General features: G+C 34.5%; 4 protein-coding genes across 6 annotated transcripts; 1 reads left to right on the top strand and 3 right to left on the bottom strand.

The window, feature by feature from the left end:
* Positions 1 to 908: 908 nt before the first annotated feature.
* On the bottom strand, positions 909 to 3,437 carry LOC110924892. The gene is made up of 5 exons (XM_022168870.1): positions 2,951 to 3,437; positions 2,288 to 2,858; positions 1,875 to 2,198; positions 1,669 to 1,774; positions 909 to 1,583 (listed from the first exon to the last, which is right to left on the bottom strand). Exons 1-5 carry the CDS (start codon positions 3,435 to 3,437, stop codon positions 909 to 911), a joined length of 2,163 nt encoding a protein of 720 aa, XP_022024562.1.
* Positions 3,438 to 5,426: 1,989 nt separating this feature from the next.
* LOC110924893 lies at positions 5,427 to 6,410 on the bottom strand. Its single transcript, XM_022168871.1, has one exon. The coding sequence runs from the start codon at positions 6,408 to 6,410 to the stop codon at positions 5,427 to 5,429; it is 984 nt and encodes a 327-aa protein (XP_022024563.1).
* Positions 6,411 to 10,008: 3,598 nt separating this feature from the next.
* Positions 10,009 to 13,382, bottom strand: LOC110923185. 3 transcript variants are annotated; one of them, XR_002583812.2, is made up of 4 exons: positions 13,254 to 13,382; positions 11,591 to 11,820; positions 10,557 to 10,635; positions 10,009 to 10,251 (listed from the first exon to the last, which is right to left on the bottom strand). XR_002583812.2 is itself a non-coding variant. In XM_035986855.1 (4 exons), exons 1-4 carry the CDS (start codon positions 13,327 to 13,329, stop codon positions 10,248 to 10,250), a joined length of 369 nt encoding a protein of 122 aa, XP_035842748.1. In that variant the 5' UTR covers positions 13,330 to 13,382; the 3' UTR covers positions 10,009 to 10,247. The 3 variants fall into 3 exon arrangements, 1 of the variants encoding a protein (XP_035842748.1); XR_004886625.1 differs by having other exon boundaries at positions 10,557 to 10,632; XM_035986855.1 differs by having other exon boundaries at positions 11,611 to 11,820.
* Positions 13,383 to 18,349: 4,967 nt separating this feature from the next.
* Positions 18,350 to 19,207, top strand: LOC110924895 (LEAF RUST 10 DISEASE-RESISTANCE LOCUS RECEPTOR-LIKE PROTEIN KINASE-like 2.8). Its single transcript, XM_022168872.1, has one exon. The coding sequence runs from the start codon at positions 18,350 to 18,352 to the stop codon at positions 19,205 to 19,207; it is 858 nt and encodes a 285-aa protein (XP_022024564.1).
* The last annotated feature ends 3,574 nt before the right edge of the window (positions 19,208 to 22,781 follow it).

Below are 22,781 nucleotides of genomic sequence, written 5' to 3'. Positions count from 1 at the left end.
AAAACTTGGTGAAGTAAAATCAATGTTCATAAATTATATATCAAACACGGTGACTCATAGCTATGTACGGGTGTATATGGCCCATTACAACTTTTTATGAACCGTTATTACTTATAATGGACCCGTCATGCCAATGTATCATGATTATTAAGATATATACGCACCGCTGCGCGGCGTACGCTGTAACGTCGTCGGTTGCGCGGCGCAAGCAGCAGCGGCGTCGGCTGTGTGCAGAAGAAGCGTCGGCTGCGGGGCGCATGCAGCAGCGTCGTATTTATGCGGTTCAGACTAAAAAAGGAAATATAGTTTTAATTACAGTCAGTGGCAAACCTGCACTTCGCTGCGGGTATTCTTCTTAAATGAATTTATGCGGTTAAAGGATATCTAACATCAGAGACAATATATTAAGTACTTGAACATGTAGTATACATAAAGTAGTTGATATATAAATGTAGCGTTGAACATATGAAAAGTTTACATAAAAAATAGTCTAAAAAAAGATGCCAAACTGGGCAGTCTTGATGTAGCTATCGCTGCAGGTACAACACTAAGCAAAAACCACCAGATGCCAAGTGACTGTATGTCTTCAAAATTGCTCTATTGCTGCATGTTTAGGTCGTTTATCTTTGATCCAAATAACCTTAAAGCAAGTCTTTCTTAGCTAGGGATAAATGTTGACCCATATCGCAAATCAACAGAACTGGCACAACCTCTAATATCTCAATTCTTGACCCACATCACCAACCAACAGCAAAGCAGACAAAGTCAATACAAATTAAAGTCAAACATATATATAATTGGGCTAAAAATACTATACCAAATACTAGAAAAAAACATAGTAGACAATTTTATTTGCGCATGAGACCGTACCTGCACTTTACAATACCCATGCTAAAATATGTCCAATTTTAACCCGAGCCCTCATCATCGTTTTCTTCAACATCTACTTCACATTCCATATCGGGCGTAATGTCTATGCCATCTTCACCATCATCCCCAATCCTATGCAAGTTAGGCACATCAAATGTGCAATCATTCGAATAAGGACCAACTTGATCATCAACACTTCCCATGTCAAATACATCTCTTACTTTTACATGTCTCACGACCTCCCAATCTTTGTGCTTAGGATCTGTTATATAGAACACCTTATCAACTTGTGCTGCCAATACAAATGGATCATCTGTTAAATTAGCCCCTGTATGTGCCTTGTATGAGAAATTAACCAATGTTAAACCATTATCTATCTTGCAGCCCCTATTGATGTCAACCCAATCACATTTGAATAAAACTACTCGGATTTGACCTGAGTAGTTTAACTCAATAATGTCATTCAATTTACCAAAGTAGTTAGTCACACCATGAACAGGCCTTCTATCTCGACTACTAGCATAACTTGCACCTTCTACAGTAACAACGACACCACTATTTTGGGTTCTTAGTGATTTCTCTCGTTTTCTTGTGTGAAAACGATAACCCTTAACAAGGTAACCAGAGTATCGTTTCACACTTTTAAGTGGACCACGAGCAAGCCATTTTATCTCTTCCGTTACATCATCCCCTTGCTCTTCCATACGTGCAACCTACAACATGGTTGTTAATAGTCATTACACAAAGATATATCCCAAATAACAAATTATAACATATTTAATATTCATTTCGAAATACCCTTTTCTTGAACCAACCAGCAAACTGTTGGCAGTGAATCTTGTTCATTTCATAATCTGGCATCCGACGAGAACGGTTTTGTCCCTTGATTATGAGTTTGTGATCCCTAAGAAAATTCACATTATCAATTTTTGTGATAAATGAATGAATAGGAAGAGTATCAAATAACAAGCATGGATTATTACTCTCGAAAAGGTGTAACTGACTCAACATTGAATAATACATAACGATGTGCTTGAGTGAGAGACTTCTCATCAATGTTTGAATTTGAAGATCTCCTTCTTTTGCGAATAGATACGCCCAAATGCAATTTATGACCTATGGCACGACCGGGACAAAGATTGTTGGATTCTTCAATGTGATTTTGGTGACCCTCATCATCATTCCTAATTGCTTTAGTGAAGACGGTTTCTACTTTTGATAGATACCTAGAGCAAAATGTTATACTTTCCTCAGCTAAATAACCTTCAGCAATTGATCCTTCAGGATGAGCTCTATTATGAACGTATGACTTAAGTTTCAAAAGGTCCCTGTTCATGTCATAATTACAAGTCACTGATCATTTGAAAACTAAAAAATGTAGCAAATAATGAATAAGATATATAGAAATGGTATTTACCTTTCAATAGGGTACATCCACCGAAATGCAACAGGACCTCCAAGCTTAACTTCTGTTGTTAAATGGATCACCAAGTGCACCATTACAGTAAAGAATGAAGGAGGAAATATCTTCTCTAGTTTGCATAAAGTGACAGCAACTTTAGACTCAATAAAATGCAGATCGACTTCAGATAAATCCTTGTAGCAAATGATCTTAAAAAAATTGCATAATTCAATTATAGCCGAGCTTACATGGTCTGGTAAAGTTCCACGTAATGCAATAGGCAAAAATTCTTGCATCAACAAGTGACAATCATAACTCTTCATCCCAATTAGTTTGCACTCATTTAACTGTACACATCGAGAGATATTAGATGAAAATTCATCGGGAGGTTTAATTGACTTAAGGGTTTTTAAAAATTCAGTCTTTTCACCCCGAGTCATTTGATAGCAAGCTTTTGGCATGAAGGTGATATTACTTCTAGGCCGCTTCTTTGGATGCAGTTCCTTTCTTATACCCATTTGTTGCAAGTCAAGTCTTGTTTTATAGTTATCTTTTGACTTTCCTTCTTGTCCCAATAAAGTCCCCACTATGTTGTCACAAACATTCTTTTCAATGTGCATAACATCAAGATTGTGACGCAACAACAAATGCTCCCAATATGGCAACATAAAAAAATACTTTTCTTTTTCCATGGACCAGGGACATCCTTGTCGACAAGAAATTCAGTGTTATCTAGTTGTTGTAGAACCTCCTCTCCAGAAGAAGGAACAGGAGCAACTCTAAATTCATGGTGTCCAACAAAGGATCTAGTATCTGAACGCCAACGATGGTCAGATGGAAGCCACCTTCGATGACACATGTAACAGTACTTTCGTCCGTGACTAAGCCAATTGGAATCGGTATCAAAACCACATACACGACATGCAAGTGCTCCTTTAGTGCTCCACCCGGACAGATTGGCATAGCTTGGAAAGTCAGATATGGTAGAAATAATAGATGCCTTCAACTGGAAGTATTGTTTCGTTGAGGCATCAAATGTAGAAACTCCATCTTCCCATAACTCCTTCAATTCTTTTATCAAAGGTTGCATATACACATCTATCTTGTTTCCTGGACCATTGGGACCTGGGATGATTAAAGAAAGAATAAAATTTGGTTGCTTCATAACGAACCATGGTGGCAAATTGTAAGGAATAAGAAAAACTGGTCAAGTACTGTGTGACAAATTCATTGACCTAAATGGGTTGAAGCCATCACTTGCAAGAGCTAGACTAGAGGGGGCAGTTCTGACCCAAATAGCATACAATGGGTCAGTTTGGGTCGTTTTTAAATTATATTGGGTGAATTTGGGTGAGGAAGTTTAGTTAAGGGGGTCAAATTGGGTTATCTAAAAAATAAAAAAATTTATTTATGGGTCGAATAGGGTTGGGAAATTATTACGGGTCAGTTAGGGTTGAAAAAAAAGAAAGGCACGGGTTGAAGAATGGGTTATCTTCTTCATTGAATCAAACCGACACCACCTCTCTCTCTCTCTACAACAACAAGAACAACCGCTGCCAGATCAAGCTCTCATGGGTTAAATTCGAGGCCCCAATACCTCTTAATTCCGTATACTCCTGTTCATCCAGTTGCTGAATATCCAAATTACAACAGAATTTCAGTTTTCCGGTTAGTTTGTTCAATTGTTGATCGCTCATTTCGAGTTTTAGGTGCCGATCAGGGTAGAATTTATCCGTTTTTTAGGTTAATTGTGTTGTTATCATGATCGATCGGAGTAGATGTTTTGGATCTTGTGTTTTAGGGTTTGTAGTTTTTGGTTTTTTTTTTTTTTGATGTTGAGAGGCTGTACGGTTCGATCCGTAAAGGTTCGGGATCGTTTGCGGTTAGCGAGGTTGAATATCGGGAGGATTTTGAGAGTTACAGGGAAGATGATGACAGAGGAAGTGCATATTATCATGATAGAGGTGTGAGTTTAGAAGGTGATGTTTATGTCGAGTTGGTTTAAAGTGATGCGATTAAGGAGTTGAAAGCGATTGCGGACCGGATGATTCAGTCGGGATATGAGAAAGGGTGTTGTCAGGTGTATAGTATTGTGCAGCGCGATGTGTTGGACGAGTGTTATTCGATTCTCGGGGTTGAGAAGTTGAGTATTGAGGAAGTGCAGAACATTGAGTGGAAAATACTGGATGAGAAGATGAAGAAGTGGATACCGGCGGTTAAAGTCGTGGTTAAAGTTCTTTTGTTTAGGGAGAAACGGTTGTGTGAACAGGTTTTTAGTGAGTCTGAATTGATTAAAGAGATTAGTTTTGTTGAGACTGCGGAAGGGTGTGTGATGCGGCTTTTGAATTTCGGGTAGGCGGTTGCCATTGGGCAGAGATCTTCGTAGAAAGGGTGTGTGATGCGGCTTTTGAATTAGTTTTATTTGCTTTTGTTATCGTTGTTAGACGTTTGATCAAATGATTGAAATGATATTAGCAAGTCTTGAATTTTATTTGATACATTGGTAATGTCAGAGAAGGTTGCGAGTATGTTTGATTTATCGCGTGTTAACGTTTGGCACATGTTCTCGTATACATGAGTAAGTTAAATTAATATTCTTGTATCACGTTAGCGTTATGGTTTATGGGTATAAGTTGCTTACTGTTAAGGTTACCACTTACCACAAGCGTGTTACTCTGGTAAATGCAAACAAAGATTATAAAAATGGGAGATTTGCCAAGGCTTTGGCACTCTATGATGCTGCGATTTCCATTCTCAATCCGAATCAACCCGGACCCGAATCCATTCTCAACCCGAACCAACTTGGATCCGTTTGAACAGCTCATGCACTTTTTTGACTCGAACCCGTCCCGACCCGAATCCATTCTCAACCCGAGCCAACGTGGACCCGTTTTAACCCGACAAAATTGCCCCTTGATGTACAATCTCTTTAAAAAAACATTTTTTTAACTAACCCGACCCGAAACCCGTTCTGACCCGAAACCCGTTCCGACCCTAACCCGTTCCGACCCGAACCCATTTCGACCCAAACCCGTTTTGACCCGATCCAAAACAACCCTTTTTTTATTTGACCCGTTTTGACCCGAACCCATTTTGACCCGTACCCGTTTTGACCCATGACCCGACCCGACCCAACCCGACCCGTTTGCCAGGTCTAAGCTAGACGAACATTACGGGGATCACTGGCAAATTCGGAAAACTTTTCATCAAAATCTTTCCAAACTAACGCATCTGCTGGATGCCGCAATTTGCCATCTTTCACACGGTCAATATGATGCCAGTTCATAAGATTAGACGTCTTTGATGACATAAAAAATCTTTGAAGTCTAGGTTTTAAAGGAAACCATCTTAATATTTTACAAGCCTTCTTCTTGGGAGGACTCTCTTCATCTTCTGGACTAGCTTCATGAACTTTCCATCTAGAAGATCCACAAAAAGAACAAACTTCATCTTTCTCTTTATCATCCCAGAACAACATGCAACCATTACGACATGTATGGATTTTTTCATATCTTAATCCCAAGCTTGCCATGATTTTCTTCACTTGATGCGTTGTTTTAGGTAACAAATTTCCTTTAGGTAACAAATCCTTCAGAAACTCTAACAACATAGTGAAAGATTTGCTACTCCATCCATTGAGACATTTTAATTGGTACAAACGCACAACACAAGATAACTTGTTGTATTTGCAATTCTGGTACACCTTTTCTTCAGCTTCCTTGACAAGGTCATCAAATTCGCTTCTTCTGGTATTCGTCTCTTCACTATTATTTGAAGCAGTCTCATGCATCTCGACTCCAATTCCACCTTCTGTTTCAAATATATCATCCAACATTTCATGCATTTCATGGCGTAATATCTCCTCTTCCTCGTCATAGGTTGTGGTTGTTGATGCAACCGTTGTGCCTTCTCCATGATATACCCATTTCCAGTATTCAGGTCGGAACCCTGAACATATAAGGTGATCTAGAACAGTTTGTCTACTCTTATATTTCATGTTTAGACAACTTGTACATGGACACTTTATCAACGTCCCATTCACACATGCTCTCTCAAATGCAAAATTTAAGAAGGTCTGCACCCCATTAACAAAAGTTTGACTTGATCTTGGTGCAAGGTACATCCATGATCTGTCCATTACTATTCATAATGAAACATAACAAACTTTGTAAGTATTAATCATATAATCAGGATTCATCTTCTAAATTGCAAATTATTACAATATATAAGAAGATTTTCAAGATTGTTAAAAATCTATTACTAAACTAAACTAGTTGTACGCATAAAAACAAAACATTCATATCAATTTCAAAGCTGATGATATCATGCTTTAGTTCACACATTTAGACGTACAATTCTCAGAACATATAATGGAACTAAGATTTAGGACAGCAACAAACAACTAGTGATGCTATTTAATTTAATTTGGTTCACTAATTGTACAAAAGCACCTTGAAACCTTCTTTCTGTCAAATTTAAACATATATAGACATATAAAGAACCGTAAACGCACATACACATGTAGGCACTGATCAGTATAGTTTCAGAACTAGTATGGTTTCAGAATTAGTATGGTTTCATAACTGAAGTAATCTAATATTCGTCACAGATACTTGCTAATCAAGCTAGAACAATTAAGAAAATTGAAAGGCCACAGATTGGGTTTTAATTATAACGTGAATAGTATGCACATGTGATCTTTAATCAAATAATAGAGCAGAAGAATCAATGATATATAATTCAAACTAGAAAAAAAAAACACAAACACATATAGATCGTTGCACATGTACACACAATCACACACTAATGATCAATTGAACATAACCGTTTGCTTTTTACCATTTACTGACCTAGGATTGAAGGCGGTTATAGTTGTGATTAAACCAATCGTAACCCTTATGGTCGTCCTAGGTATCCCTTCAATTACCAGCGATTGAATCCCTCTAGTGATTGAACAAGTCGTCCAGTTCGGTCTTCCCTTTAATCACCGGAGTTAACAATACGTATTGCAGTTTGATCTATTGAGGAAGAGGGAAACTGTTTTAAGAATCAGGAGCCCAATTAAAAAGTTAAATTTTAGAGATTTAAATAAATTATATTTACAAATTCCATACTTCCATTTATCAAAATATTAATCTTAATTTCAAATTTTAATTATATACATTCGTTATTGTGTTATTTAATGTCTTGAGTGTTACATAAAAATTTAAAAGTTAAATCATATTTAGAGGGAAACTAAAATAATTTATGCAAAAAAAAATTATAAATAAATTAAACGGGAAACATATATTTATTTAAATAAAACATTAAAGGTAAATACAGGTTATGGATGGCCCATTATGGTTGGTTAGGATTTATGGTGGTCGATTATGATTAATGGTCATCAACTAGGGTCATTGGTGGTGAATTAGAGTCAATGGTGATCAGTTAAGGCCAATTAAGTCAAACTTATCAACCACAATCAATTGTGGTTCAAATGATAGTTAATTATGTTAAATTATCATAAAAACTAGTGACTAATAGTCATATGATAGTTAATTGTGGTAATTTCTCATCAAAAATAGCGACTAATAGAGTAATAGTCATATACGAGTGTATATAGCCCGTTATGACTTCTTATGGATCGTTATGACTTACAATGGACCCATTACGACTCATCAACGTGACCCGTTCTAGCCCGATCATTCCTTGTGGTTTGGTCACTTTAGTACAAAACGCAAACCTTTTGAATCTAGGTCCATATGGTTTCAATTTTGTTGCCATTTTCATTCAAAATCAAAATTTGGTCAGATTTTTCAGTTAACATCCAGCTTTTTTGTCTTTTTTCTCCCTTTTAGTGAAGGGCAAAATGGTCAATTTTTTTATATTTTTTATAATAAAACGTTAAAAAACCTTTTTGCCCTTCATTAAAGGGAGAAAAAAGAGAAAAAAAAAAAAAACTGGATTAGTGCCAATGATAGTGAATTTGGGCGGTTGATACAGGTTATCGCCATTAAAGGTAAATACAGGTTATGGATGGCCCATTATGGTTGGTTAGGATTTATGGTGGTCGATTATGATTAATGGTCATCAACTAGGGTCACTGGTGGTGAATTAGAGTCAATGGTGATCAGTTAAGACCAATTAAGTCAAACTTATCAACCACAAATCAATTGTGGTTCAAATGATAGTTAATTATGTTAAATTATCATAAAAAATAGTGACTAATAGTCATATGATAGTTAATTGTGGTAAATTCTCTTCAAAAATAGCGACTAATAGAGTAATAGTCATATACGGGTGTATATAGCCCGTTATGACTTCTTATGGATCGTTATGACTTACAATGGACCCATTACGACTCATCAACGTGACCCGTTCTAGCCCGATCATTCCTTGTGGTTTGGTCACTTTAGTACAAAACGCAAACCTTTTGAATCTAGGTCCATATGGTTTCAATTTTGTTGCCATTTTCATTCAAAATCAAAATTTGGTTAGATTTTTCAGTTAACATCCAGTTTTTTTGTTTTTTTCCTCCCTTTTAGTGAAGGACAAAATGGTCAATTTTTTTATATTTTTTATAATAAAACGTTAAAAAACCTTTTTGCCCTTCATTAAAGGGAGAAAAAAGAGAAAAAAAAAACTGGATTAATGCCAATGATAGTGAATTTGGGCGGTTGATACAGGTTATCGCCATTAAAGGTAAATACAGGTTATGGATGGCCCATTATGGTTGGTTAGGATTTATGGTGGTCGATTATGATTAATGGTCATCAACTAGGGTCATTGGTGGTGAATTAGATTCAATGGTGACCGGTTAAGGCCAATTAACTCAAACTTATCAACCACAATCAATTGTGACTAATAGTCATATGATAGTTAATTGTGGTAAATTCTCATAAAAGTTAGTGACTAATAGTCATATACAGGTGTATATAGCCCATTATGACTTCTTATGGATAGTTATGACTTACAATGGACCCATTACGACCCATCAACGCGACCCGTTCTAGCCCGATCATTCCTTGTGGTTTGGTCACTTTTAACACTTTAATCCAAAACGCAAATCTTTTGAATCTAGGTCCATATGGTTTCAATTTTGTTCCCATTTTCATCCAAAATCAAAATTTGGTCAGATTTTTCAGTTAACATCCAGTTTTTTTGTCTTTTTCCTCCCTTTTAATGAAGGGCAAAATGGTCAATTTTTTAAATTTTTTTATAATAAAACGTTAAAAGACCTTTTTACCCTTCATTAAAAAGAGAAAAAAGACAAAAAACTGGATGTTAACTCAAAAATCTTACCAAAATTTGATTTTGAATGAAAATGACAACAAAATTGAAACCACAGGGACCCGGGTTCAAAAAGTTTAAAGTTTTGAACTAAAATGCGAAAAGTAACCAACCATCAAGGACCATTTTGAAAGTTTACTCTATTCAATATCTTGAGTATTACATAAAAATTTAAAAGTTAAATCGTATTTAGAGAGAAACTAAATTAATTTATGCAAAAAAAAAGTTTCTTTATAAATCAATTAAACGGGAAACATATATTTATTTTAAAATTGAAATTAACGTCATTTAAAGTCAATGAGGGTAAGGGGTACCAATGGGGTCGTGTTCAGATGCCTAAAATACCCGATTGCACGACGCATGCAACAGCGTCTTCGGCTGCACGGCGCACGCAGCAGCAGCGGCATGACGCACGCAACAGCGGCTTCGGCTGCACGACGTTTGCAAAACCCACCCAACACGATCCGTTTGCCAAGCCTTAATCTATTTTTTTATCTTACCCGCTTGACCCATTAAAAAAAATATATTCAAACAAGGCTACCAACAGAGTGTATAACAAGAACAAAGATTTAGTGAATCTTTCTCAATGAAATGACAAAAAGATCACTTAAATGAAGAGCTAACGACCACTCCGTTTTAATTGTGCTATGATATTGCTAAGCAGCTGCATTTGGTCTTTAGGTAGTCTTCTTGTTTGCTGCTTCCTTCATCTGCATGTTGTAGGTTTAGATGTTAGAAAAGAAGAAGAAAAAATGATAAACATAAAGTGCACCCGTGCAACCTATGCAGTTAACTCGGCCGAGATCCCGGTGCTATATCGCCGATATAGCGGTTATCGGACCTCCAGTCAAATATCGGTTTCATATATCGGCCCTTATATCGGTCACCAATAATATCGCCGAGAACCACCGATATAGCGCCGATTTTCTGCATAATTCATCTCGGCCATCTCAGCGAGAATCTCGGTTGGGCCAATTTTGTATAAAAAAAATCTGGATTTCAGCAAAAAACATACCTGTTGGCGCTTATCGACCACATATCGACCGTATAGCGACCTCCGGCGGCCAATTCCGACGCCTCTGCCGGAATTTCTGCTGTAAACCAGTAGAACAGCGAGATGAAGGTGAAAGCGGCTGATGATGAAGAATGCGCGACTTTTAGGGTTAAATGTTTCAAGTATTTCAATATTTACCCCTCTATCTTTCACTAGTTTATACTTAGTCCTTTAAACTTGTATTTTTTTACATAAAAGCACATTATTAGTTTGTGTATATAAATATTTAACCCCTCTATCTTCACTAGTTTATATTTAGTCCTTAAACTTACAAATCTATGCATAAAAAGTATAAACTTAACATTATATATATAAATTTATATAGGTTCTATATGTGTATATATATTTATGCACTATATTAGAAATTACCGATATCTCACCGATATATCACCGCGATAAACGATATCTCAGATATCGGTCCTTGACCGATAACCGATATTTTTCCGCATTAACTGCTTAGCGTGCAACCTTCATCAGTTGTCGCGTTTGTAAAAATATAAAAGCTACCCAGAGCTAATTCATGTTAATAAATAGTAAAATCAGAGGAAGAAGTGTATAATGAAATAATAGTTTTTGAAACTTGACAGCATGTTTATTGTTTTTTGGTCATGAAGTTATTTCGTCAGGTCGATAAATTTTATCTACAAGTTTAACCTCCTACTATATATTTTAAAGGATATCTCGCCAAAATTGTATAAGATGGTAAAAGCACTCAACCAGAATTATATTGTTCATACTCAACCATTCAACATGTCTCAGCTAGCCATCTGTAAAAGACTAGTCCGTCTCCCCAATCCTATCAAGATTATGGTTAAAGCCGTAGGCCCGTACCCAACCCAACCGGTTTCATGTTTAGCAAATCAAAAGCTTCTGAAAGCAGGGGATAAAAACCTTTACATACAATACATATCGCGATATCATCCCACACGATACTTTCATATTTTTTTTCAAAAATACACGACCATATTAATGTAACTATAACCATTGTAACTTACTTAAAGCTTTTCAAACTGACCAGCACATCTGCGATCCTCATTCTCTAAAGATGTCACAGCCAGCCCTTCATTCTCATGTTTCTCCCATCCACCCGTATCCGCCATCAAATGGACAAATAATAAGCAACGGATGCCACCATAGAGATGAAAGTCAAAGCTGCCCACCAGCAAACGATAAGCGTTTTTTGCAGATCCTGCAAATGTACCTGCCCCAAAGAAAGGAAATCCTGCTGTTCAAAGAGAAACAAATTACCAATCATTGCTTGATCAAAGCTTTTAATTCAAATTGACAAAACAAGCGGGTCAGATAAGTGCAAAGTGAATTCAGGTAGAAACATGTCACTTTTAGTCTTGGTCAAAATGGGTCGGGCCAGGTTGACCCACAAACATTGATTTCCATCTCTAAAACAAAGTTCTTACAATGAATACAGATTGGGAGGCTATATGCCAAAGAAATAGACTTTTAGCGACTTTCGACCGGTGAGTTGTTCCTCTTTTATCTAAATTTCTTTTCTTGGACCCGTTTGAGGTATGACCAACCCAAATCAACCCATTCAGGTAGATATTATCAAAAAGTGTGCTTGTTAGACATTATCATGAATCTGACATCAAGCATCAGAGCCATCACATGGCTTTTCACCTGGACAACCAATCCATCTTAAATTGCAAGGCTTGTTCATGTTAGACTAACTTATAGTTTGCACTTGCATGTTAAGGTTTTCCCTTAACATCTTCATATTCTCCAGCATAATCAAATGATAACATAAGCATTATATATATCAATAGAAGGTATTAAAAGTAATAATTTAGCAACAACTCCTAGAAATCCGACGAATTATATATATAGACAATGAGTTTCACAAAGCCCTAGATACTTAAAAAGGGGATTAGCTAAATCAAGTTAATTTTTGTACCAACCAAGTGTAGCTAGATTATATTGCACATCAAAACAGTACAAACAAATATTATGGCTTAAAAACAATATTAACCTACATTTCTAATCTGATTTGGCTTGTTACATCACAAATTCAAAGCTTTTTTAATTAGAACAACAAATATTTCACACAACTTTAGCAAAAATTAGAATGGAAACAAGAAGCACATCAACATAATTTACAGAATTACAACTGAATATCTGCCAAATTGATGTCAGAAAAATCGTATTCAGACAAGAGCATAACAAGTGTGAAAGACTGATTCAGACACTTCCTTATCCAGTTAATCGGGCACAATAGCAACAACAGAAACATAATTTTTCAGCTGAACACCCTTCACTGAAAACTCTTATAAAAAATCGCCAACAGCATACTAACTTTTCAGCCGAACAAGACCAAACTCTTATCTAAAATCGTATCTATAGTCGCAAATTTTGTGCCCCAGGCTAGGGCTAGGGTTTCGTTTTTTTTTTTTTTTTATGCCAGTGAAATAACTGATTGTAAACATACGTAAGAAAGATACACAGGAAATTTCAATTGCATATGATGCTAGTTAATAAAATCGGTTCTCAAACCCTAACCCTAGCCGTGCCATCCGGTTCAGCCAACATTGAATCAGCCAGATTAGCTGTGAGTTTTGCTTCATGGGTGACATATCTGTTGTTAAAAAAACATTTTGGTGGAGCAATACCGTGAAGAATACAACAAACAGAGAAAGAAAAAGATACCATGTCTTCTACGTGAAACTTGAATGTGAATGAGATTTTGGAGGGAATTAATTGATTTTGGAGGGAGATTTTTCATAAGGATTTTCGTGAAACGTGATTTTGGAGGGAGATGCTAATTGTGTCGTAAAGAGGGAAAACTAGGATAGGGAAAAAAATTAATCTATTATATCTATTATATATATAATAAATGAATAGAATTTGGGCCACGTGTCAGCGTGATATTGCACCTCAGATTGTTTTGGGCGGGAAAATTTTGGGTATAAAATATGGGTTAGGCGCGCTCCATATCCTGCTCCAAATCCTATTATGACCCGACTATATTTATACGCAGTTATGTAGTTTGTTTTCCAAAACCCTAGAGAACCATCTCCGTTTTCCTTCATCTCCATCTCCATTCTGGTTCAAAGCATCAAGCATGAGTGTATGTTTAATCTTCTAATACCAAATCTTCTTTCAATTCTATTGATCTTGTGGTATTGGCTATCAATTTCTTTTTTTTTTCTACGAGATTCATTCAGTTTCAAAAGGGATCTTACACATATTTAGTTCTTCATTTTGAATGGTGCCTCGGTTAGATTAATAGTTTGATGATCCAAGTTTGATTAATAGTTCTTCATTTCTAGGGTTTCACCGTCTTCTCCCTCTCTTCGCATCGCCTCTCAAACATCTTCATCCAAGGTTTTGTTTCTATATCGAATCTATATTTTTCAAAGTTTATTTATCTTGATTTCATTTGTTTCTATTTTGTTTTGGCATTCCTTCGATCATATTATCCATTTTTTTATTTTTCAATGTTTGGGCAGATTGGATCACCGATGATAGCAGATTCTCTACAAACACAAATCAGTTGTTGATAAACAATGAATTTTAGGGATAACAATAAAGATGAAAGGTCCGATAGAGATCTTTGAAACCGTTTCTTCATACCGGCAGTTGGTACCGTATCACAATTTAGTTGAGACATTGATAAAAAGATAAATTTGTTTCATCTGATGTATTATTTTTTGTTTATATGTGAGCAGGTTGCTCGTTTCTTTTCAGTTTATCTTTTGTTTTGATGCTGAAGTTAATAGATTTGATTATGATCGTTATAATTTTTTGCAATGTGTAAGTGACATTTGTGTTATTTTGATGAATTTGCAGTTGTAAGTGGTATTTGTGATGTTATGCTAATCTTTGTTTGTTTTCACCGTTTATGATCTTGATGAATATGTTCCAATTTGTACTTAATATTAGTCGTATTATTATGACTTTGTAGCTTTAAGTGGTTATTGAAAGGCTAAACGTAGATTCTTTTTTTTTTTTCTTTAGATCAAGTCATATTGGTTCAGCACCTGTTTCTTCAAGGTTTTCATTGATCCCACTTCTTAACTGGTACTCATATCCCCTTTTATGTTTGTAACATTTTTTAGTTTATTTTTATTATTGATATAATAATAACTGATATCTGGTTACTTGGTGTAATCAACAAGCATTAGGCTGCTTTATCAAGTCCACATTTCTAATGCCAAGAAATCATCTGCCACAACTGAAATCAAACACAAGTTGGATAATGACAGCAGCAAGGACATTTTTAAGTTGGGGAGAAAAGATCTTCTTCCGAAAGTGAAGGGAACCAAAACAAAACAATAATTCGTGTTGGTATTTGCCTTATTTTTTAAATTTTGGGTACATAACATCTCTTTATCTAAAACATTTGTTATTTAAATTATTATAGTTATGCTTAGTGTTATCTTTAGATAAAGCTATTCGTGTTCGGATGCTTGACGGTATATGTTTTGTTAATTTTTACTCATTAGTGGCAAGATTATCATGTCTAATTCAGTTCTTCTTTGGTTTCACACTCAGTATATTGACCGATGAGAGCGTGAAAAGAGAGACCGGATTGATGCAAACGTTGTCGTATTGTTGCAGAGTACACCACTATAGTCCACTATAGTGTTGCTAACAATGGCAAACTTCAGGTAAAATATGCTGGTTGATTTTAGATACATTTGTAGTGGTAATTGGTTTAAATTTTGATTGGAATTTTAAGTTTTACTAGGGGTTTAATTTTGATTATTAAGACTGGGAGATGAAGGTGATTATGCATATACCATTACTGTGAGGTACTTTTTTTGTTTACAAGTAGTTTATTATGTGCATATTTTAGTCTCATACTAACAATGATAAAAATAGATTCACCGATTAGCAATGGAAGTTCGTTACCTGGTGTCGACAGGACAAATCACTTCTTTGAATGGAGATTCAACTCGTATGTTATCTGGACTTTTGTATGGTTTTTGTAAAGATATAAGTATAGGGATGAGCACTTACCCGGTACCGAACCATACCGGGTATATTCGATACCTGTACCGGTTCCCATTTACCCTCTTTTTCGGTACCAGTATCGGTACCAATTTTCTCCGTATTTCTCGGTACCGTGCTCATCCCTATATAAGTATTCCATGATAACCTTATATTTACGAAGTTGTGTAGTATTGAGTACGCTTTGACATAGGCCCCTACCATTAAAATCCTCCTTTTTACCTGATATATTTTATTTAAAAAAATCTATTATCATAATTCGTATAAACTTATAAGCAAAATTTATAACCAAAGCCATTAGGACAAGAGCCTCTAAAGAGAACTCAGTTCATCAGAAACCTTTTGATTACATGTCCACATTTGATAGAATCTATACCAGTTTCGTATTTGGGCATACCTGGATTGTGTTTTTCTGCGTACAGATATTGATGATAACCATGAGTTGAAGTAGGGTCTTCAACAATTTTGTAAGGTAACATTATACTTTAATTTTTATGAAGTTGGAGTATTTTATGAAATTTAAACAGTAATTTCTACCATTTCAATTGGCTTTCATTTTTTCCATCTTCACTTAGATATGTTCTTTTCTTACCAGGCCAACCCATATTCACTAAGGTCGTTGGGAGGCTGTCATGAAATTCGGTTGGTCGGGTTTGGGTTTTTCAGGTATTCTCTAATTTTGGTTCGAGTGGCTTTAAATTCGGGTCGGGTTACGGGTTTTGTATAAAAATGGACACTACTCTTGACCACATTCTTATGGGTATAGGTGGCAAAACAAGCATGTTAGGTAACGGGTCAAAATAGATAAATTTTTATACTACTCAAATCATGTCGGGCTGACTTGTCAACATTTTTTAATATATCAAAGATGATGGATAATTTCATATTTCCCCTTCAAAACTTGGTATAATATCATAATTACCCAACAAAAATCCATAATATCAAATATTCATAATTTTTAAATTTATGACATATATATATATATATATATATATATATATATATATATATATATATATATATATATATCCTTTCCTTGAATTTGCATTAGGATTTAAGAGTTTTGAGTGTAAGGAGAAAGAGAAGTGTATAATGGTCATATTATGATTTTGATTTAATAGGTGGGTATATATGAAATTTGAAGTATTTTGAACGGGAATTTTCGACATTAGTTATTTGGGTTGAGTAAATTTGATATTATGCACGTTTTTAGGGGTATATATGGAGCTGCCCAAGAACTGTATTTATTAAAATAATTTTCAAAAAGATTTTGGAAGCAATTTTAGACCTTGAAGGTTGTTTTTTTTTCTTTTCAGGATTAGGTTTCGACATTGACGAGATAATACAAGCATGGCATGAACTGTATGAAGTGAAAAGATGGCAAAGTGGCGTTCGTCTTTTCGATTAGCGCCATTGTTTAGAAGACGAGTTTTGGTTATTGGTTCAAAGAAAAAAGTGTTGTGGATGAAATTTAATATAAGGGTGAACACAACATACATGTTTTGGAGAACATTTAGATGAATATATCCGGTTCGCTAGCTTGGGAAGTGGGACTCAACATACACAAACGTATATAACACTTATAATATGGTTGTTTTTTTTGTCGAGGGAACTCAATTTACTAAGAAAAAGGTTTTGGTAACTCGAAGGATATGCATCTTCAAAAGGACTCGACTATCTTTAAATTGTATATCCACTCTATCACTAATTTATGCAACATCAGACTTTGTATTTTATTTTATTTATGCACTTGATATTTATTTTAATAGTTTTCTCCAACCCGGGTAGCACCCGGGTGATAACCTAGTAAATTTTATAAAGGGTGGATAAAATAGTAGATTTTAGAAATACTTGAAAATAGTGTCATATGTAAAATACCATTAAATATCATAGAGAATTTCAATGGCATATGTAAAGTGCCATTAAAAGTTTGAAATAGTGGCATAAGGACTAAATATCACTAAAATTGTGTACTAAGCAAATATGGCATACACAAACTGCCACTAAAATCAAAATTAGTGGCACAAAAGCTAAATGCCATTAGAAGTGTGTGCAACTGAATGGACTTTTTTTTGTAGTTGTGATGTGAGAGAGAGGGAGGGAGAGAAACTAGGGTTTGGGTTGGTATAAGTTTGGGGAAAATGGAAATTGTGATGGAAATGACTGATATACTCTCATGTGACATGCATGTAATGTCTTCCAACGTTTAAAATTAACTAGGTTAGTGCTAAAGGACAAACAATGTAACATTTGGAAACATTAAGTACAAAAATCATCAATCTTAAAGGCAAAGGACACCGCCTAAAATTTGTTACAAAGATAAAGGACAAAAGTTATAATTTACTCTTAAATTTATATTACAAATTCTTGCCACTTGTAATATAAACAAAATAAATTAACGTACAACATATTTTAGTACACACGGTTTAAGTTCCTTAGGTGGACAAATTCAACTTTTTCCTAGCTTTCTAGTAAAAAATTCCATCGTTAAAAGTTACACTTCAAAAACTAGTCAATCAAATATGTTTTAAAAATCAAATGACGACATTAAATTATTCTAATAATGTTAAACTACAATACTTTTGGGTTGGGAAGCCCCCTGACATGTGACCTGGTAAAACTTAAATTTATGCTACAAATCTTTTAATTAATAATAGCAAACTATTAACTTAATTTAATAACATTTAGTTGTACAAAAACTACAATAAAAACTTTGAAAGCAACTTTAGTTCTGTACTATATATACAATAGAGTGTTGGACTTGTTATTCAGTAGTCATTATCACAATCATGTCTCCCCTATCACCCATTCTCCTCCTCCTCCTCCTCCTCCCCTTGTTCTTCATCACCATGCTTGCACAATCTAATAATTCAACGTACCCATATTGCCCTTCAATCAACTGCGGTAATGTCACGGTCAGCTACCCGTTTTGGACGATAAACAATGAATCTCTCAGCCAGTTTTGCGGTTACGATGGTTTCGGAATCAATTGCTCCTATAACGGTAACCAGAGAATTCCCCAAATTTCATTCGGTGGCGATTCGTACTACGTTCAGAGTATAAACTACGAGCTTGGAACCATCTTCCTGGCGGATTACGACGTATCTCCAGTCGTCGTAATCCCCAACAACTGCCCTCGGGTGCGCCATAATATTAACTTAGGAACCTTGCCTCTAGATTTCACGACGTCTAGCGTTAATCTGAGTTTTCATTTCGACTGCGATGAATGCCCATCGTTTGCGACTGAGATATCGTGCTTGGACCGAGATGCTGGAAAGGCCTGTTTGGAGGTTATGAGTAACAGTACGGAGGAAAAGGATTGGGATGTGTACTCATGCGATCAGGAAGTGGTGACAACGGTGTTTGGGTCGAACATTGACAGGTTTCCTAATCTTTCGACGAATTTTGGTAGAGTTTTGGAGAAAGGTTTTGGGTTAAGATGGAAGAAGATGGATGGTTGCGACAAGTGTGAAGAGTCAGAAGGGCGGTGTGGCCGCAGCAATACAACGGGGTTCGTATGTTTTTGCTCAGACGGGACTACCAGCAAGGGCGGTTGCAAAGGTACCATCGCTACAACTCTTAGTTCAGTTTTTTCATTGCTTGTCAATATTAGTTCTAGTCTCATATATCAGTTGATGGTTGTATGAGCTCGGGGTTTATTATTAGTTTCAACCCGATTAAAACGAAACTGAACTAAAGTAAAACTATTTAAAATTGAACTAAATAATCGGAAAACCAAATCAATGAATAAGATATGGCCTTGATCGATTTCTAATCAAATAAGCAATATGTCAAATGATAGCAAACGGTATTTTCTCACACGTAACAGTCAATCATAGTGCCACTAGTTGGAATAAAGATGAATAAATTTAGGTATAAGTAAACCGTGTTGATTTCATAGTGCACAGTATAAGATATTATATAATACTACAAAAACTAACATCGGACACCACTTGCTTACAAACCGACATGCCTACACAAATGACCCTGTTCAATTAACAAGCCATTGCATTGAACTAGTTGTTTTCCATCCGTGCGTTGCAGCGGGGACTCAGTGACTGCAAAACGTGTATTAGTAACAGCAAGCAGTTACCGAATATCATAACATAAATAAAATGTCGTGAAAAGAATAGTCACTCCGTCCTAAAAAAAACGATTTTAAAATAACATAATATATAATAATAGGACCCACACGTCCTACACGTTGGAAATTCGGTTGTTTTCAGTTCAGTTATTACGGTGCTAACACGTTAAAATATGGATGAGCTCGGTACCGGTAACGGCACCGAAAGTACCGATCCGGAAAACATCGAAATTAGGTACCGGCACCGAAAATGCTCGGTACGATACAGTATGGTATTTGAAGGTAAAAATCAATAAATACAGGTATGGTTAATTTACATGATTAACCATACCAGTTTGATTACATGATTAGATACGATTTGCTCATCAATAATCTAAATATCTAAGTTAATTTACATGCTACAATTTATTTATTACAGAAAAAGACAAAAAATAAAGAAAAATAGTTGTTGTGTATATAAAACCTCATTCAAACGAAATATAGTTTACTTACTGTGTGTATGAAAAGTAATTTAAAAAGTACAATTACTTGCATTGCTACGTTACTACAGGATTTGATGAGCTCAGTACCAATCGGTACCGAAAATATCGTTACCGAAATCCCCAAAAGTGGGTACCGGTACCGAATATACCTGGTACGGTACGGCTCGGTAACAGTCGGTACTGGTACAGCACCAGTATTTGAGGGTAAAAACCGATGAATACCGGTGCCGAACCGACACCAAAAATACACTCGGTTTGATAAATATTTGACACCGGTACTGATACCCAATACCATTTACTCATTCGTTAGTTGATGCTATATTAATTCAATTATATTTTTATTAGTATATATGTTACTGTTCATTCAATTGAGCTTTTAATATATGGGTAAGGGTAATTACCAACATGCTTTATAATATGATTTAAATTAAAATAAAATGAATATGTATATGTATATATATTCTTTTATATACACACCTAAGGGTGGAGGGAGTGGTCTCGGGAAAGGGATCGGGAAGGTGTGTTTATCAATGCCCTTGTTTTAAGACATTAAGTGGACAAATCCAACTTTCCGATTCCTCTTCAATAAGAAAAACATTATTAAAAAGGAAATTAATATGTTTTACAAATTAATTAAGAGAACCTGGGTGTATAAATAAACTCAGTTTATTTTGAGTTTTATACGAATACGTAATAACAAAATACATATGTGTGATAATAGTAGGATTATCTCTATGTTTTTTATACTACGAAAATTACATTTATGTAATAACGTAATTATATATGCACAATAATAGAAACTAGGTTTTTTCCCATCGCGCATTGCGGCGAAACAGAGTAAATAATAATGTAAAACAAACATTATTTAAAAATGTAGCATGTTGTTTAGAAAGCCAAACTGTTAGAATCGGTTCAGTTTATCTTCGTATCATTTTACGATACCAAATAAATACATTATTTTGAATATATATTCGTTTTTAATAAAACTTATACTAATTGAGGGTAAAAATTAAGCACAACTACATACTTTAGTTTTTAGAAAAAAAAAATAACGAACATAAGTTATTAAGGAAATAACAAATTAATTGATAAAGTAAAGATGATTTGAAAAAAAGAAAAAATATTTATTAAAAACAAAAATAAATGATAAAGGAAATATGGTTTTAGAAAATGAAAATACGTTAAAAAGCTAAAAGTAAATAGGAAAAAAATGAAAATATGTTAAAACTAAAAAAGTAAATATTAAAAAAATATATTGATATAATAAGATATTAAAAAGGAATTGAGGGTAAAAATTAAGCACAACTACATACTTTAGTTTTTAGAAAAAAAATTAACGAACATATTTATTAAAGAAATAACAAATTAGTTGATAAAGTAAAGATGATTTAAAGAAAGAAAAACATTTATGAAAAACAAAAATAAATGATAAAGGAAATATGGTTTTAGAAAATGAAAATACGTTAAAAGCTAAAAGTAAATAGGAAAAAAAATGAAAATACGTTAAAACTAAAAGAGTAAATATTAAAAAAAATATATTGATATATTAAAAAGGTATATATTATTTTAAATTTAAAACTACTATTCATGTTCCTTCGTAAACTAAATATATATAATATATATAATAGTCATGTTTATCGTGTTCTATCATGAAGAGCATGTTCTTTAGCTAAAATCACCATTATGATGAACGAAAAACGAATAACAGACCTGATAAAAAAAACCAACGAATGAACAAAATAGAAACAGATTTCAATCGGAATCGATATCAAAACCCAACCAATAAATTGGCGTCGATTACACACAACCAACAATATTTCTTTATGTTAATTTGTTCTTCGTATTTATCAATTTCGATTTTGCATTTTTGTTTCTCCATCATCAATAATCCTCTATTTTTGTTTTTTTATTGTTGATAACTTTATCTAATTTGAGGAGATGATTTGAGCGAGATAGAGAGAGGTGTGGAGAACTAATGGATATAAAGAACTAGAGATTGCTATTAGTAGTTTAGTTATATAGTGTTTACCCTTATAAAAGTGAGAGTTTAAATCTTTCTAAATGAAATGTTGAGTGGCATTTACGTGTAAAATTTCACGTCGAGCCTATTATATAGTGTGCTTTACGTAAATATACAATTTGATAGTAAAAAAAATCATAAAAGAAATTATGTGATTATTTTACTATGTGGATCTATATTTTTGGTTTAAATTTACAGAAAAGATAATAATATGCCTATGGATTATAGCATAGTGGCATCTTAAGATGGGATAAGGCTTAGTGATTATTAGGTTTTAAATTCGATTTCCACAATGAGGTTTTTTCTAAATTTATTGGGTTTGCTCTTGAATTGGTGCATATGCATTATTGGTTCTACTTGTGGTCCGATGATACTACAACGGTCCGTCAGTAATCCTAATTTGCCGTTAAAAAAAAGATAATTATAAATTTATGTATTAAAATGATATATAACAACACTAACTATTAGTGCGAGTAGCTTAATTTAATAATAGTTTGTTGTAGAAAAACTAAAAGAAGAAAAGAATTTCAAGGCAGAATACCAATTTAGTCTTCCCTCCTACTATTCTATATTCTATATTCTATATATACACACACAACAGACAGGTGGAATTGTTCTTCCAACATTTCCAAAAT

This window comes from Helianthus annuus, chromosome 17, assembly GCF_002127325.2.
Source record: "Helianthus annuus cultivar XRQ/B chromosome 17, HanXRQr2.0-SUNRISE, whole genome shotgun sequence".
Taxonomy (NCBI): domain Eukaryota; kingdom Viridiplantae; phylum Streptophyta; class Magnoliopsida; order Asterales; family Asteraceae; genus Helianthus; species Helianthus annuus.
This window is presented reverse-complemented; position numbering and strand designations above follow the sequence as displayed.